The sequence below is a fragment of the Camarhynchus parvulus genome, chromosome Z, assembly GCF_901933205.1.
Source record: "Camarhynchus parvulus chromosome Z, STF_HiC, whole genome shotgun sequence".
NCBI classification, from domain to species: Eukaryota; Metazoa; Chordata; class Aves; order Passeriformes; family Thraupidae; genus Camarhynchus; species Camarhynchus parvulus.
The window spans coordinates 28032022-28049450 of NC_044601.1; the positions used below are offsets into that span (position 1 = coordinate 28032022).

Below are 17429 nucleotides of genomic sequence, written 5' to 3' on the forward strand. Positions count from 1 at the left end.
CTTGTAGTGAAACATTTGCAGTTTGCTTAAGTCTAAATCAAGTGGGAGGGGAGCACTGCATATTTCGAACAGTTTAAAACTAGTTCTTTTTTCCCTTTTCACCTTGAAACTTCAACTGTATAGTGATTTCTTCTTTGCCTTCTCTTCCTACAAAAAATACACAGTATGATCATGCATTACTGTTGTTCAAGCCAGTACAATGACTCCTGTTGCAAAATAGTATTTTTTCTGAAGTGGTAAGCCAGAAAGAAGCTTTGTAAAATATTTTCATATATTCTTTGTACAGAAGTCTCAGGACTGGGATAAGCCTTTGTAGGGGTGTACTGTCCCTTTTGTTCCTAGGCTTAAAGAAACTTGTATAGAAACATTAAGCAGGCAGAAATTCCACTATAAGAAAATTGGACACAATTAAAACTTTGACCTTGGAATTTTCCTCTTTTAGTCTTAATGTATTGCTGGAATGAGGCTGCTGGTTTGTGGTTACCCAGGGTGCTGAAAATGTTCTGTAGCACAGTATATAAACTTGAATTGTAGCTTCTCCTTATTTTTGTATGCCCATATGTACTTTAGTGCATTTGCTGGTTTTGGATTGATGAGCTAGCTATAATTTAATTCTGTTTAAAATTCTTAAAAAAAATATGTGAAGACATTGGCACACTTATAAAATGTCTCTCTGATGCTTGTTCTGTTTTCAAACCTAGCTGTTTGGCAACTAAATCTTGAGAAAAGAAAGTTTGCTAAATTTACCTTTATTTTTAGTGTTCACAGAATTTGGGTTATCATTTTAGTTATTTTTTTTCTCCCTTCCCTCCTTGTTTTCCAGGTAGTATTGGTACAGCGTTTCAATGCTACACAATCCATCAAGATCACATTTGTACTGATGACAGTGACAAGGTGAGATTTATGTGAATGTTTCATTCACAAGATAATTACGCATTGCAGGGTTTTTATATATTGTTTTTACTACACAAACATGTATTGTTTTGCAGATATAGCAGTCAGTTTTCAGAGTTACTTTTTGAACTGTCTCTATCATAGTAAGATATATATTTTTCTCCAGACAGTCTTTTAGGCAGTTAATGAGAAATTTGTCTTTAGTACGTATTTTTTATTTTTGCTTGTATTCCTTTGCCATATTGACACCCTCAGTTAATAAATAACAGCAATGGCTTTGCCAATTTCTAGGTAAGGTAGGATGTCTTGTTTCTTCTGACTTTAGAGATCAGAGCCTAGCTAAGTGTTCAAAGCTTTTTGTTTTGGTTTGGTTTTTTTTTCACAGTAGCCATATTTTTCTGTTTTTGAATTGCAAATTGAAGCTTTTACATGTTAGGACTTCTTGTTCTGTTGTGCATCTTCAAAATAGCAACCTGTCTAGTCGTGTGCATGTGTTTCCCTAACTCTTTTTTGGCATATTTGCAGATTAGTTTGCTTGGGGGTCAGTAGAGTACTATGTATTAAGTGGTCAGTGATACTTGGATCACTACTGTAATTGTGTCATGCAGAAAAGAGTAGTTTTGATATTGAAATCCTTGTGAGACTGACTGTTGATGGTTTTACCTTAAGCTTTATTGTTCTGTAAATACTGCAAATTGATTAACTTTAATTCAACATGTAATGTGTCTTATATTGTATGCACGTATGACACCTCATAGTAAACTAACTTCTTGGCTTGACATGTCTGGGAAGTGGTGGGTATTGGTCAAATTCTAAATCATTTTTCTTGGGAGATGAAATGCAACCTGTGGGGCACTGCCTTAATAAGTACACTAATAATTGTGCTTTGAAACTCTGGAAGAAGATAATTTTATAGTTGTTCCAGCTTGTCCTAGAGCTAGAGTTATTTTCAGAAAGAGCTTCTTTTACTGTTCTACTGCCTTACTATGTTTTTTTTTCTCTCTCACTCTCCTTCCTCTAGTTTTATGGAGAGTGTTTTGTTTGTTTCTTTGTTTTGTTTGTGGGTGTTTTAGGGGTTTTTGTTTGGGTTTTTTGGGTGTTTTTTGTTGGGTTTTGCTTTTGTTTGTTTTTTTTTTTTATTTACCGTGTGTGTATTTGTTTCTTGGGTTGGGTTTTTTGGGTTTTTTGGTGGTGGGGTTTTTTTTATTTGTTTGGTTTTGTTTGCTTTTTGGTTGGGTTTTTTTGGAGTTTTTTATTTGTATGGTTTAGTGTTTTAGTTTAATTTTATTTTTAGATACCACCCTAGATTTGATTACTGGTTCATTCTACAGATACTGATCAAACATGCTATCTAGAGCATGGCTAACATTATTTTAAATTTCCACTTGATTATCTGGTTAGCTATATTCAACAGTATTCACTGCTTTGTTTTTTGGGCCTTGTATACTCTGCACTGGAAGATTCTCGGATGAGGAACGGGTGGGGGAAATTTCATTTCAGAGCCATCCTAGTGCACCAACCTAACCATTTTCTTTCGTGAGTCATTACATGGAATACCATTTCTTGTGTTACACTGATTGCCTTTCCTTAGTTTTATTTCATATCAAGGCAATTAAAGTTGTTTAAATCTTGTTGGAAAATCTGTTTGTTAGGTGCTTCATTGGTTTGGAGCAGGGGAGTAGGAAAGGGTTTGGCAGCTTGCCTGGTACAAATTTCAGGAGAGTGGTTGTTTGGTACACCACCTGCCTCCATATTAATAGAGGAATTAGGCCAAATGTTATTTTTTGCATATTTACAGATGGTGGAAGAAAACAGTCTTTCTCCTTAGGGTTGATTCTGCACCAATTGAGAAAGAACTTCCAACTGTAAATTTTAGTTAAGTAGAACTAGTATAAAAAGCAGAAAGAATGTGGTTTTGGGTCTGTTTAAGAGACACGTTTTTCCCTCAGGTGTCTGATTTATTTGGTAAGGGTTTTGATTTTTCTGTAAGAATACATGAAGCTGTCTGACATGGATTTTGTAGGAAATTCTAGTTGATTCCTTGATTAAAATAGCCACTTGTTTGGAAAAACAATGAACTATCCTCTCATCCAGGTTTCTCTGGATGGCATCCTGTCCTTCAGGAGTGTCAACCACATCAGCTTGGTGTCATCTCTAAATTTGATGAGGGTGCACTCGATCTGTTAATCTGTTTCACTGATAAAAGTACTGAATAACACTGGTCCTGATACAGATCCCTGTGGGGCACAACTTGTCACTGATGTCCATTGGGACTCTGAGCTTTTGGCCACTGCCCTCTGGATGCCCAGTGATTGAGGTTTGTTGGTTTTTTTCCAAAGGTTTTGTATATATGGATAGACTTTTTTTAAAATCATAAGTAATCTTTCCTTAAGGTAGCCTGTGCTAGGATACAGTTGCAATTCCCTCTCACTCCTTGCTTGTATTCATATATGCCTACATTCTTTTGTTAGTTTTGGTCAGTTTCCACTGTGAATTACTTTGAAAATCAGGTTCTGATTTATTCTGCTATTACTGAGCGATACCACCTGTTCATTTTGGTATGAATATAATTTAAATGATACTAAATTTAATTTAGTATCATTTAAATTTAGCTGGATTTAATAGATTTATCTACAAATTTATTAATTGTTGGGCCTTTTTATATTCTTTCTGGAAACTTTATGAAAAGCATGCATTTAAAATAGTTTGACATACCTTTGATTAGTCAACAGGCGTATTTCAGCAAAGTAATTTACTACTTTTTGCCTGATTGTGCAGAACCAGTTTTTGCATTTTAGAAGAAATGTAAAGGTTAGTATTTGACTGGCAATCCACATATATTTTACTGTAGTTTCTCCACAGGCCCAGGTGTCATTTTCTGAACAACAGCATGAGAAAAATTCCACCATACATGCTAAAGGAATGTTGCAATCTTAATGAAAACAATTCCCAGGCTTCCAGTCCAATTACTTGATTTTGTTGACTTGGCACATGAGAATCTTGAATTCATGTTCAGTGACATCAGCAGAAAACCAGTGTAAGATTTTTCATGTGTCGACTCACTGCATTAAGTGAACTTGTCTAATTTTGTAGTGCCAAGAGCAGTGCTTCTTGTATTACAGAGAAATCTAATACAGCATAGGTATAAAATACATTTCCCATTTTTCTTGGTGTAGTAAAGTGAATAGAATTAAGATTTATTTAAAAATAATTGTTGCTTTGGTGGTGGGAGCTTTTAAACCTCAGTATATAAGTCAGGGCACTGTTTGTTCATGTTTTTAATTTCTTTGATTTTTGCTTTAAAGTAGAAATATTAAATAGAAGAACTGAATAAGTCTCTTTATTGAGCACAGCATTTAGGGAAAGATACTTGTAAGAAGGAACTGGTATTCCTTAGTATATCACTTTAATGCTCAAGCAGTGGATTCCTACTAGGGTTAGATATCTATCTCTATATACTCTGCAAGTATATCATCCTGCAGAGGCTTTCAATCATACCAAGTTTATTTATCTTTTAAAATACTTTTTTGTCCCTTGGGTGGCTGTTTCACCAGTGCTGTGCTTCTGTTAAAGAATGCTGACTCATCTTGAAAGGAAAGTCCAAAGATGCAACCCTTAACTACTCTTGCAACATCCCTTTTCACAGATCTCATCAAGTTACCTATTCCATACAGTTAAAAACCAGATTGGCCATCTAGTAGTAATGACAAAAAAAAAAAAAAAATCACTGGAATTTTTTCCAGGGAAATTTCTGGGAAAAAATCCTCTGGATTTTTTTTTCTAGTACTAAGGGGTTGGTAATTATACTTTGCTTTTCTCCTTTTTAGCTTATTGTCATTTATTTTACTTTCACAGTATGTAAAGAATTTTTTTTTCCTTTTTGATACTTATGATTGAAATACATAGCTACATAATTTATTTTACTATTTCTAACCTTTAAATTTCCCAGCTATAGTTGGTACATCTTCTACAGAGATTTTGTGTCACCTGCTCAAGGTCACCCTGCCTTGACAGGGGAATTGGATAGGATGATCTCCAGAGGTCCCTTCTAACCCTAACAATTCTGTGCTTCTATGGACTTCCTCTCATTTGCCTGCCTTAATGAAATTGTCATGGACGTCAGGTACTCAGTCTGTAATACAGAGCCCTGTTAGCTCGTTTAAAAAATGTTTTCACAAGAAGGGAAGTTCTAATCGTAAAGTAAAAATTATCAGCTTTGTGTTCCACTTTGGATGGTACAGTGTCTGGTAGCATAAGCCTATGAAATTCACATATAGCTGAACAAAATGTGATTAACAAATTCAGGTATTTGAAGGACCCATCACATTTATTTGTATATGATGTATTATATAGGACTACATGCACGTCTTGTGGGGAATGTGAAGGGCAGTACATAGAAAAATGGGAATATCAGGAGGAATTTCTTCTGTCCCCTCCAATTTCAAAACTGGAAAATTTTCTTGTCCAATTAGGACAGGTCAGATTCATGCTTCATGTCGTGTATTGTCACATCTGCACGCCCACACACTCTTAGTCCCAGTTCATTCTGTCTATGTTTATTGAGCAGCTTTATGCCTTTTTCATTTCACTTCTGGCAGCTGCAAGGATGTCATTTACCAATTTTCAACCACTTTTGTGCCTAGTGAGTCATCTCCTTTAGAACGTTAGTTCTTTATACCTACAGCGGATGCTTGTTTTCCTGGTTTAGAGTTGGGAAAAAACTTTAATTACGCTGAGGTAGAGAGTGCAGGGAGGTTGGAAAGGTGAAAAGTAAGGCGGTAGTATCTTATTTGAGTGGAACAGCTCGAGTAAATCAGTTCAGTGAGGCTCCGTTTGCTGCCTTTGCTGATCAGGGCTGTATCCCGAGCCGGTACCCGTGTGGCACCGTCAGCAAATCCTGTTTATCCAGTGACTCTCGAAAGGGGGTTAGAGCCAGGTGAGGGTCGGTCTTCTCAATCGACAGAACCACAGGACGTGGCCTCAAGCTCAAGGCCTCGGGCTGGACATGAGGAAGGATTTCTTCAGCGGGTGGTCAGACACTGGAACGGGCTGCCCGGGGAGGCGCTGGAGTCGCCGTCGCGGAAGATGTTTAGGGAAAGACTGGACTTGACACCCGGTGCCACGGTCTGGTTGACAAGATGAAGATCGGCGCCAGGCTGATCTCGGAAGTCTCCCCCAGCGCTGTGCGCTCCCGATCCTGTGAAACTGAAACTAAAACGGCGCCGGGCGCGGGGGGAGGCCGCGCCGTCACGGCGACGCGCAGGCGCTTTGGGCCCGCGGCCGCAGCCGGGCGCGGACAAAGAACGCCTCGCTCCGGGCGTGGTGTGACGTCATCGGCCGGCGGTGAGTGACGTCACCAGCCCGGGAGGCGGGGGCCTCGCTCCCGGAAGCGCTGGCGGAAGGGTCGGGTCGGGCCCGGCCCCGGGCGGCCGCGGCGGCCCCGAGGTTGAGGCGGGGCGGCCCGCGGGAGCCGCGGCGGAGGCGGCGCGGCCGCAGGTACCGGCGGGGCGCAGGAACCGGCGCGGGGAGTGGCGGGGGGCGGGGCCTCGCCGGCGCCGCCCGGTGCCCGCGGCTCGTCAGCCGGGCAGGGGAAGGCGCGATGTCCCGGCGGCGCCGCTCGCCCCCCGTACAGGTAGAGGGTGAAGGAGGACGTGTGGCCTGGGCCGACGGGGAGCCCGAGCTCCTTCCACGTGCGCGGCCCACGAGGTGGAGGAGAGCTGGGGAAGGGATGTAATTGTCTGATGTTTTTAAAGCTGCTTTATTTGCTTTGGCAAAAGGCAGAACTGGAACCTGAAAATTATCAGGCTTTCCGGGACTGAATTGCTGTGTGCTGTCTTGAGGTTAATGTGCAAGGCGGTAGCAAGTGTTTCGGAAGCGCTGAACGTCCTCCCTTCAGTGTAGTAAAATGACGTCTCTAGGTGTCTGTAATCCTCTTAAATTAGTCGAAAGAACACCTGTTTAAGGAAACATTGACTTAGCAAGCATACGTGTTAGGGCATTCGGTATTTTTTAGTGCACGTGACTTAATCCCTATTCCTAAAAAACACAAACGGGGTTTCTTTTTTTAATACTTGAACTGTAAAATTACATCTTTTATTCTTACAAACTGTGTTTTTAAATGTCTGGTGCATTGAGATCTTAAGTGGGGATGCCCATTTCAAATTGTAACTTTAGAGCAAGTAGCTTAGTTATTATTTACACAGAAGTTCATTGAACTGGAGGTCATGACAATGTTTATGAATGTATGGTATTTGCATTTTGAAAGAGATTTTTGAGGGTGGTATTTGAAGCAGACCTGCATTTTCTGATAAGTTCCTCACATGTAGAGTGGGGCAAGCGGAATGGTAAGATGAACGGGATTGATAGAAGTCTGCCATATTCAAGTACTGAATTACATTACAGTTTGATTCGGTGTTGCTGATGATGTGCTTGTTCTTAAATGTCATTCACTGAAGCAACTGCTTTGGTTTCATTTGCCAAATTTATGCTATTTGTCCACATCCCGGGGATCTTGCTGTCTGCTGACCCAAAAGACTCCTTAACTGCTTTGCAGCATTATATTACATTACCTTTCTTACCTTACCTGTGGTGGTGGTATTAGAGGCTCACTGGTCTGAGAGAGGAAAAAACTCCTTTTGGATACTAATGTGTGAAGTAAGAGAAAGGAGAGTGCAGTCATTGCATTATTAAGTCTGAGATGGAAGAGCAGATAGCTTTTGTGGCACGTTTCATGGCTAGTGATAGTTCATAATGTTTTTGATCTTCCTTACTCACCAAATCTCTGGGCAAAAATGAACTATATGCATACATAGAGTAACATGTGAAGAAAGTTTTCAGGGAATTGTTACTTGGAGTTATACTACTTGTGAAAAGTGTCAATTGTGAAAAATTGTATGTAAATAAAAGGGTCTTAAAAAGTAAAGATTTCATTATCTCCTTTGTGAATCCTTGTTATCTCATAGACTTACAGAGTAGGTTAAACTTAATTTGATTCTTATCTGGTTCACTTTGTGGGGTTTTTATAATTAACCAAAGTATAATAAATACTGAATTGAAGTTGCATGTTGTTAAGTCCTTGCTTTGTACCTGGGCTGGTGTGGAAGTAACAGTATATAATTGTCTTCTGAAACACAAGGATTTGGCTCAGAAGCTTACATTAGTTGAATCAGTTACTGTTGAGATTTGTCAAGTTTATGTATCAGCTTTTCTAAATATTTTTGTAATATGGCTTACTGACATTATAATAGATAATTTTTATGATTTAAGGTGGACTGTTGAGGAAGTCAAGTTATTGTTTCAACTTTTTGCTAAAAACGTCTTTAAGAGTTGTGATGGTTTTTATGTAGCATCTTCCTAAAATATAAAAATTGTGTGGTGAGGGAGGGAAGTTACTTCTTCAGATCTGCCTGCTGTTGAATTGTAGTCTTGTACTATGAAACTGGTCTTGTCATAAGTCAAATACGTCATACGTGTTTGTTTGTAGAGACAACATGGACTGAGTTTCTGGTGATCTAATGAGAATTTGTATAGAGCAGGTCTTTGAGTTACAAAGTTCTCAGGTAGTCTTTGTGTTATTTTACCATCCCCACCTTGCTTCAGAAGGATGTGAAAGGTGGAAATAAGGGTAGAGGAAAGATAAAGAACTACTTTTTTCCTAATTTTAGTCAGAAAGTTGTTTTGCCTGTGGAGGAGTGATTCTTAAAACTTGCGGAAGATACAGGCTTGAATTAATCCGTTAATATGGAAGTAGAACTTGTGGTTTCCTTTTCTATGTAAGAACTTACATCAAGTTAAATTATCTAATACAGAATATTTAAATTCTGCTGTGGGCAGAACTTGATGACATCTGTGATTTAACAGGATGGTTTTAATATTTTTTACTCTTCAGCTTCTCATGGGAGTGGATAGATTCTTCTTTTACTAAGCTCTTTAAAAATAAGGAAACTTGTTTTGCTTTTTGGTGCCCTCTACTGATGCCTGTTTGTCAGAACATTGAAAACTGGTGCTGGTTTTGGCCTTTAATAGCACTGAATGCTAACAACAGCTGCCCTTTAAAAGCAGCGGGAAGGGGAAAGAGAGAAAAGAAGCCCTTTTACACCTTGAGTATTTTGCTGTTTGCCTTCCAACCAGTCTGACTGGATTGCGTTGGAACTGTACCTCACCTGGTAGAAAAGTAGGTAAGCAGCAGATACCTGACTTGCTACTGTTTTCTGTTGGCACTGTAGCAATAGAAAGACTGATTCCTTTGCTTTTCTCCTCTCAGGAAAATACGGACATTCTTCCTTTAATGTATGCAGTTCCTGGTTCTCAGTAAATACATTCCAGGTTTGCTGTCTCAGAATTTTTTATCTTCTTATTTGTTTTCAATAACTTTGCTTTTTTTGTATTTCCCACTGGTACCTCAGTTATTACAAAAAATAACCAGTGCTTCATTTGAGCACCACTACATAGGCTGTGCTTTGCTTACTTTCTGTTTAAGTAGCTCTTTCATCTCATCAGTCTTGCAGTTTTGTTCGTTTGCAAAGTCTGTGAACATCTCTGTTCTAGAAAAATTCAGAAATTGCATTAAGTCAGTTACATTCTCTCTACAGAGCCTCTTACCTTAGCCTTGTGGTCTGTCTTTGCCAGCTTTGTTAATTTCTGACAGAAGTGGCTTTTTTTTTTCTTTTGTGACACTGCAGTAACCATAAATTGTGTGAGAAGGGATAAGAACATCCATGGCACAATTTATGGTGCTGCTGAGCAGATGCTCTGTCTGGCAGTCTTCATGGAAGCTTTAGGAAATTCTTTCTAGACAAAAATTCGGGACTTTTCTTCCTTATTCAGATGACCTTATTAGATGACCTGTTGGGACTGTTCTTTAAAAAATTTGTGGTGTGATGAATATTTTTGATGAGCCTCATTTTCAAAATCTAATTCTTGGAAATTTATCTCTTGTCAGACCGTTTTGTTTGCAAGTACTGAGGGGGAGGGCGTTTTTGATCTGTCTTCTGTGTTTGTGTCTTGGTAAAACATCAGAACCGAATACAAAGCAAGATGGAAAATCAAGAGATGGGAGACATAAAAGACTAGAAAATTCATTTAAAATAGCATTTTGTAAGCATTTGTGAAGACAAGTGAGTTCCAAGTGGATGAGTATGGCTTTGAGAAAAACATTCAGATATGGGCACAAAGGACCTCGTAAGACCAATAGGCATTTACTCATTTTGTATGTGAAGCTCTACTGAGCATAGGTTACAGATCATATGTGGCGCTTTCTTCCTCTTTATTTAATTTCCTTACTGTATCAGAGAACAGCCAGAGTACTTTTTCTCAAATTTAAATACAGAGACCTAGTATAGTGTTTGTATTCTTTGGGTCTGCTTTCTATAAGCGAATATGTGAATCTGTTTTGTTCACCATTGGGCAGGACTTGAGAGTGTTTTTAAAAAGGACACATCTCACCAAATTTCTTCATGGTTTTAAGTTCTTAATGCCTATTTTTTCCTCCTTATAAAAGGTGTGGGATAAGGTTTAAGAAGTGAGTCAGCAAACCATGCCTATTTGAGTGTGTTTGGGGAGCAAGGCGGATGTTCCTTTGCCTATCATCTAATGTGTATCATGGTTTGTTTTTTATTGACCTTCCTTTGACTTCATGTGAGAATAATCTTGTTTTCTAAAGTAAATGGAAAGATCTACACAAGTAGGAGCTGTTTTTTGAAGTTGAGAACCTGCAGTGTTTCCTCCTGTGTTCCTTGTTAACTTAGCAGAAAATGCCAATTCTTTCTTGGTTTTGTCCTCTCAAATAATTTGTCGCTTACATTGAGGAGCGACTTCTTTACCCATTACATGACCTGTTTGATGACAGCCTCCCAACATGTGTGTTTTGCAGGGGCAGAGGAACCAGCCACTGCTGTAGTAGTTAATATGTTTACAGGGCCTTTACTGGGTCTGACACATGTAAAAAAGGAAGTTCTATAAGCTACTAAGGGTAAAAGGTGTGTTTAAATCCCAGCTCTAGAGAAGAACATTTTTTCCTCTAAGCTTTTTAAAGCAACTCTTAATTTATCCAAGCTGTTGATAAAAACTAAATTATATGCATATATTTAAATCAAGTAGTCTCTATTATGTAGCACATTGTCTAAATCGGATGAACTTTGAAAAGAGTAAAAGAATCATTTAGATTGAAAAGGACCCATAAGATGATCAAGTTCAGCCATTAACCTCGTACTGTCGAGTCTAGCACTAAATGACCTCCCTGTGTCTATCTTTTTATTGCCTCCAGAGATGGTGACTCAGCTGCTTCCCTTGCCTGTTCCAATGCTTGACAATGCTTTTTGTGAGGAAAATTTTCCTAATACCTGATTTAAACCATTTCTGGTGCAAACTGGGGTCATTTCTTCTTGTCTGTCACTTGGAAAACAGATCAACTGCCACCTTGCTGCAGCCTGTTTTTTCTGGTAGCTGTGGAGAGAGACAAGGTCTCCCCTGAGTCTCCTTTCCTCCAGTTTAAACAACCCCAGCCTCCTCAGCCGCTCCTCATAAGACTTCTGCTCCAGACCCACCATGTTCCAGCACCTCAGTGCTGGAACCCTCTTGGGGGCCTAGAACTGGACACAGCACTCGAGATGTGCCCTGACCAGTGCCAAATCCTGCTGTTGTTGAGGCTGTTTCTGCAGTGTATCTACATGCTGTAATGTAAATAAATTAATTTTTAAAAAAAGTTTAACAAAATATTAATCATCACATTGTGCTTTATGACCCACTGTGTCCAGCCATAGGTGATGAAGAGTTTACTTATCCTAAACTGTGTGAACGGCAGAGTTAAGCCTTGATATTTATTTCACCTGTGAAAATTTGTATTTGATTCATTGTGTAGTTTCTTAAACAGATGAAGAGTATTTGTTGGGGCTTCAAATTTCTAACAATACAGAGAGACTGAAGCAATATAGAGAGAAAATTGTGGTATGAACTGAGAACATGTAAACTACATTACATACAGAAATTTTTAACAGTATGGTGTGCTGACCAGATACTTCCATCTTCCTGTAATGCAGGTCAGTATTGTGATGACAAGCAACAGTGAAGGCAGCCAAGTGTAAATATGTGTTACTACAATACAGGTTGAGTTATTATGCCATTAGTCCTCTCACTAGGAACAGATTTCAGACGCCGACTTGTCCTTATGCCTGTTGCAAATATCAGTTATAGTAGTGTACTTAATGTTTTCATTGGTGTAAATGTTAGGATGTTCTCTTGATGCTATGTCAACAAATATAGTCAGTGTAACATCCGTTAAAACAAATAAAAGATTTTGGTCTTCAGTGCTCAAGTGATAGCTTGTCCATTTACATATGTTGTGTTTCATATATGTGTGTGCATACCAGTGTGCATCTGTGTATGTGTAGTTTAATATAGGGAAAAAATCTTAAAGTGCAAAGAGTGTGATTTTGGTTTTTTACTTGTAATGAATGTCCTAGTTAACCTGTCTCCACTGAGGTACCTGTATTGTTAATTTCACATGTCTAAGTGGCAAAATCATTAGTGAATACACACTGAATATGCAAACTTTGTGTAGAGTAGACTTAGGTATTAAGCAATTTTGAGCCAGATTCTCTTCGGATGCCTGGTCCCTCAAAGCAGGAAGAGCAGAATTATGTTTAAAATTGAAAATGTGATCTTTTTCAGATGCGTGTATACCTGAGCACCTTGTCTTGATTTCCCCACTTCACTCTTGCCCTGGGATTATTTTAAGTATGTCAATTTCAGCATATTTTATGACATTTAAAGAAATTTTTTTACAGTAATGAATACATTTTAATGGTACGTGTGCAAAGTTTTATGTGTTTCAGCTTTATATATAGGAAAATGATAATGATGATGATGATGATAATGATCTGTAATTCTGTAGTATAAAACTTATCCCCTCTTACATATGAAAGAGGGGATCAGGACTCTGTGGAGGCCCAGAGATAGCTTTTAACATCATCACCTGAAATAACACCTTCTATAATTGTGTAAGATGGTGTGAATGTCAAAACATGGATACTTTACCTCAGATCTGAGTAGGCATTTTGAAGATTGACTGATAGAAATTATCAGTGGGAAATATTTTTTAAAAGTCTTTTTGGATACCAGTACTGTTTGTTGCATAACTCTTTCAATTTTCAGTTTTAAGAAAACTTGAAATGTTTGCTATCATAGTACATACTAATTGCAGGGAACATCTGCAGAAATAGCACAATTTTTTTTTTCATTTTCTATCCCACATACCATTCCATTTCTATCACATACTGACAAAATTGAAACTGTGACCATAAATTGGGATTTTAAGGTAATATTAATATTCTTCCAGCAGTTGGATTTTTTAAAATAGGGAGGTATAGCTGAGGCTTCTTCTCATATTGATGTTTGGTTGGTATTTTTGGATTGAGAGTTAAAGATTCCCATTCAGAAGAAATAGAATTATGTGATACAAAAATAAATACTTGCTAATGTGAGTGTGGAGCATTTAAAGTGCTTTGATTCATTCCTGCAAAAAATGATTGCAAAACCTTTTCATATTTCAAAGGACTGTTTGCATGCAGCAAATACTGCAAGCAGTTGCAAATACTAATAAATTTAATATTTGAAGAACTTTGATATGGTTATGTGCTGCTTCGGTTCTTAAACCTTCTTCACTGTTAGAAAAGGAGGTGCTACAGTTGTGATATATGGATTTTACTGTCCATTTTTTATGAGCAAGAGAGCTTGAAAATGAGAAACATGTAGTCTTATTAAAACACTTCCCTCCTTTTTTTTAATGTTATTGAGTTCCATAGTGCTGAATATGATGCTAATATTTTTACATTTTTCTAATGCCTTTGTGTGTTTTAAATTCATGTGCAGCAAAGTAATATTCCAGTGTTTGGAATGAAAATTTGCTATCTAATAATCAAATTCCTAGGGCTGTTTCAAGTACTTACTGTGTGAAACTTCAGCAGTTCAGATGTAGTTGTCTGTTAATGTTGTTATTTGTATATCCTAAATATTCACTTAAGTGAGAAATACATTTCAGAGAAGAAACTGATATGGAGAAAACACTGGAAAAACACAGACATGTCAGTCTGATGTAGAATAAGCAACAAATCAAAATTCAGCTGTTAATGGTGTTTTGACCATAAGTAAAGCAAGTCTTCATTGGACTGTCCTGTATGTCAGTGTTTCTTCTGTAGTAGGAGCCCAGAACTGCACACAGTACTCCAGATGCTATCTTCTAGGACTTTTACAAGAATTCTCTCATTTTGGCCCTTCTTCCAGTCACCTGGTTTTTTTTTAAACAGTTCTGTAGATTGCTGTGTGGTTTGCTATTGTATGCCTCAGCTCTTCACAGATAAACTTTGCATGCCGTATTCGTTGTCAGTTCTGATTGCTGAAGAACAAATTGGCTTTTGTGCCTGCTGTCAGTAAATAATGAATTAATCCTGTTAGCTAGAAATGAATTATGGATGGCCAGAAAGATTACTGAGGCACGTTCTTGGTACAGTTGTTACAGCTATAATTTATACATACCATGTAATTGATATATACCATCATAGCATTGAAAGACCAAAAAAAAGAGATGAACTTGCACTTCTTTTTACTATGTCTGGTAATGTTCTTGTTTCACAAATTGTGTTCCTTTTACTAAATATTGTGGAAAGTTCTGCTGTTCCACTCTCAGAAGGGCTCTTTAATTCAGAAAAATTACTTAGAAACCTGATATATATAAAGCTGCTGCAGAAGATTTTGTACCAGCAGCCTGACATGGCTATTGAACTTTGGTTTCCATTTTAAGATGTAGTGGCTAGTTTTCTTCTTACCACATAATCATATTTCAGAAGCAAGTTAAAGAAAATATTGTAGGCTTCTTTTCAGAATGACGTGCCTTGCTAAGCACTATTCTGTCCAAATTGATGTACTTTCTTCAACAGAGATATCACCAGGAGCATGAAGTTTTTTAATTAACTTTTTTTTTTAGATTTTACTGTGGCTATAGGAAACAATGTCATGCTTAGTGTTTTTTGTTCTCTGTGGAATTTTCATCCCAAGTGCTAGTTACAGATTCATTTTCTTAATTCTTGAGAGTGTGAGAATTAAGACCAAAAAAAATGAAGAAAAAAATTCTGAAGTGCAGAAAGAAATTATCTTCCTTTTTGAATACTCAGATATATCTGGTGTTCAGTGGGGAACTGTAGATACAGGGATACTTCACACCTCAAGGGTACATCTTGAAGTACCCTGAAGTCCTATATGAGTTGCACTTTGCTTCTTTCACAGGAAAAAGGCTTCCAAAAGCCTTACGTTTAGCATCTGCAAAATCACAGCAGCTGGAGTTGGAAGGGATGTCTGGAGATCATCTGGTCCAGCACTTCTGCTGAAACAGGGCTAGGTAGAGCTAAGTGCCGAGGTCCATGGCTTTTGAGATGATCCAGGGAGAGAGACTCCACAGCCTCCAAGAAAACTGTGCTGGTGCTCAGTCAAGTTACTCATGTTCACATGGAGCCTGCGGTGTCTATCTGATGAGATAGCCCTGAGCCTTCTCTTTTCTAAGCTGATCAGTCAGTCCAAGGCTGTCTCAGCCTTTTTTTGCAAGAGGTGCTCTAGGTGCGTCATCATGTCTGGGACCCTTTAATGGAGTCTCCAGTATGTCAGTCTTGTGGTGGGAGCCCGGAACTGCACACAGTCCTCCAGATGCTGTCTTCTAGGACTTCTGCAAGAATTGGCTCGTTTTGGCCTTCCTTTCAGTCACCTGCTTTTATTGAAACCGTTTGCAGATTTGGGAACGTCTGCATTTCTTTGCCAACTTTTTATTAGACCAAATTCAGATTTCCCTTACTGATCCTTCATCAGGAAGTTGTCTAGCATGTACTCAGACAGTCAAGTTTTTAAGTTTTATCCTGGTCACAATTCTGAAATAAAAGCTTGACTAGAAAAAAATGGCTCTGAATATTACTGGTAATGAGGTGTTTAAGTAAAATTGGAATTACTAAAAAAAAAACCAAAACACATGAAACATTATTTACATTCTAGGATTTCTGTCTAGTGCCTGGCAGATGCAGGGTGTCAGTATTAGATGCATGGACATCAATATTAGAATTTTTATTTTCTCACCATGTACCCATTTACCTTGACTTCATGACTATGTTATACCAAGATTGTGCTCATCGTCGACAGCTGTAACAGTTTGCAGTTCTTACTAGAGAAGTCACTGTATCTGTTCCAGATGTTCTCTTACTCATGAAAAGAGGTAAAATGGTTATGTGAATGGTGGTGAGTTGAAGCAAGGGTTCTGAATCCTGCCTACCGTGCAGAAGTAGAACGAGCAATGTTACATGCTCTAATTGGACTGGCACACAGTTGGCAGGATGAAAAATATCACTGTGCTGGCCAGTGCAGCTAAGCCAGCAAAATTCTTTGGGCAAATCCAATTATACTAGCAAAAGATTCTTATTCCTGGTGTTTATTTTGTCAGCTGAAGTTCCTCTAAAGAGCTTTTGCCAGTGAAAGATGTGTGTCATTACAGTATGATTCTGCCGGCAAATCTTTATACATGGAGAGGTCCTTTGTCATCCAGCTTTGAGTCCAGCTGGATAATCCTTGTTTATTTTGTCTTGAAAAAAGCACACCAATTAGGCTTGGAAGTAGTCCACTATTTCATAAAATCTGTTACTTTTTGCCGCTTTTGTGGCACAGGGCTTTTAATTTACTGCCCCATCGTTGCTTATTATAGCTGGTCCTTTCTGGTTTTATTTAAAGGTAATGTCAAACTTCATGATCCCCAAGAGCTTTTAATCTGCTAGCTTACAAGTCAGTATGATGCCACTTTTTCATTCTATTCTTTTTTTTCCCCTCTCACCGTTATACAAAATGGAGATGTGGATCCCTCAGGAATAAGGCAGGACAATAAGCATGTGAAAGCTTTGGCTTTCATGCAAGCTGAATTACCACTGTGGGAGCCCTGAGACACCAGTGCTGATCAGATGGGGACCTGATTGGGAGTGAAGCTCAAGGGAAAGCACAGCAGGGAAGGATGATAAAATCTGTGCTTATTAGTACACAATGTATATGCAGTGTCCTGTTTTGCTCGTTAGGGAACTGGCTGATGAGTGCAGGTGCTCCTGTCTAGATTCCAAGATCTGCATCTGGCATCTGTCGTGTGTACTAAAGTACATACAGATGGGGGTGTGTGAACTATCCTGGGTTATCATGGCAAAAAGATAAAATGTCCTTTGGACTTTGCATACCTGGATGGGAGAGACAAACTTTCCTGGTTTACCATAAGAAATTCATCTCATCCCCTACACCAACCCTTTGATTTTCATTAAATATTCCTGTTTATTAGGGCAAGGGTGAAGGGCTGTTGTTTATTCCCATATTCTTCTTAGTTTTTACTGTTTTCAGAAGTAATCTTCATTTCACTCTTCCTGGACTGACCAAGTGATTACAGTTGTTGCTCTGTATTGTTCCTGAAAGAGTTTTGTGATCTGTAAGGGAACATGGAAGGAGAGACCATCAGCTCGTGTAAGTTGTGTCTG

General features: G+C 38.4%; 1 protein-coding gene across 3 annotated transcripts in view; it reads left to right on the forward strand.

Moving 5' to 3' along the window:
* Positions 1 to 17429, forward strand: part of RNF38 (ring finger protein 38) — a 116740-nt gene that overhangs the window by 54218 nt on the left and 45093 nt on the right. Inside the window, exon 2 of one of the 3 annotated variants that reach the window (XM_030969511.1) lies at positions 824 to 894. In XM_030969511.1, coding sequence (XP_030825371.1) covers positions 824 to 894 — 71 coding nt within the window. Of the gene's footprint in view, positions 1 to 823; positions 895 to 6339; positions 6391 to 6440; positions 6527 to 17429 lie in introns of those variants that run through there. The other 2 variants (XM_030969513.1, XM_030969512.1) reach the window with 2 other exon arrangements.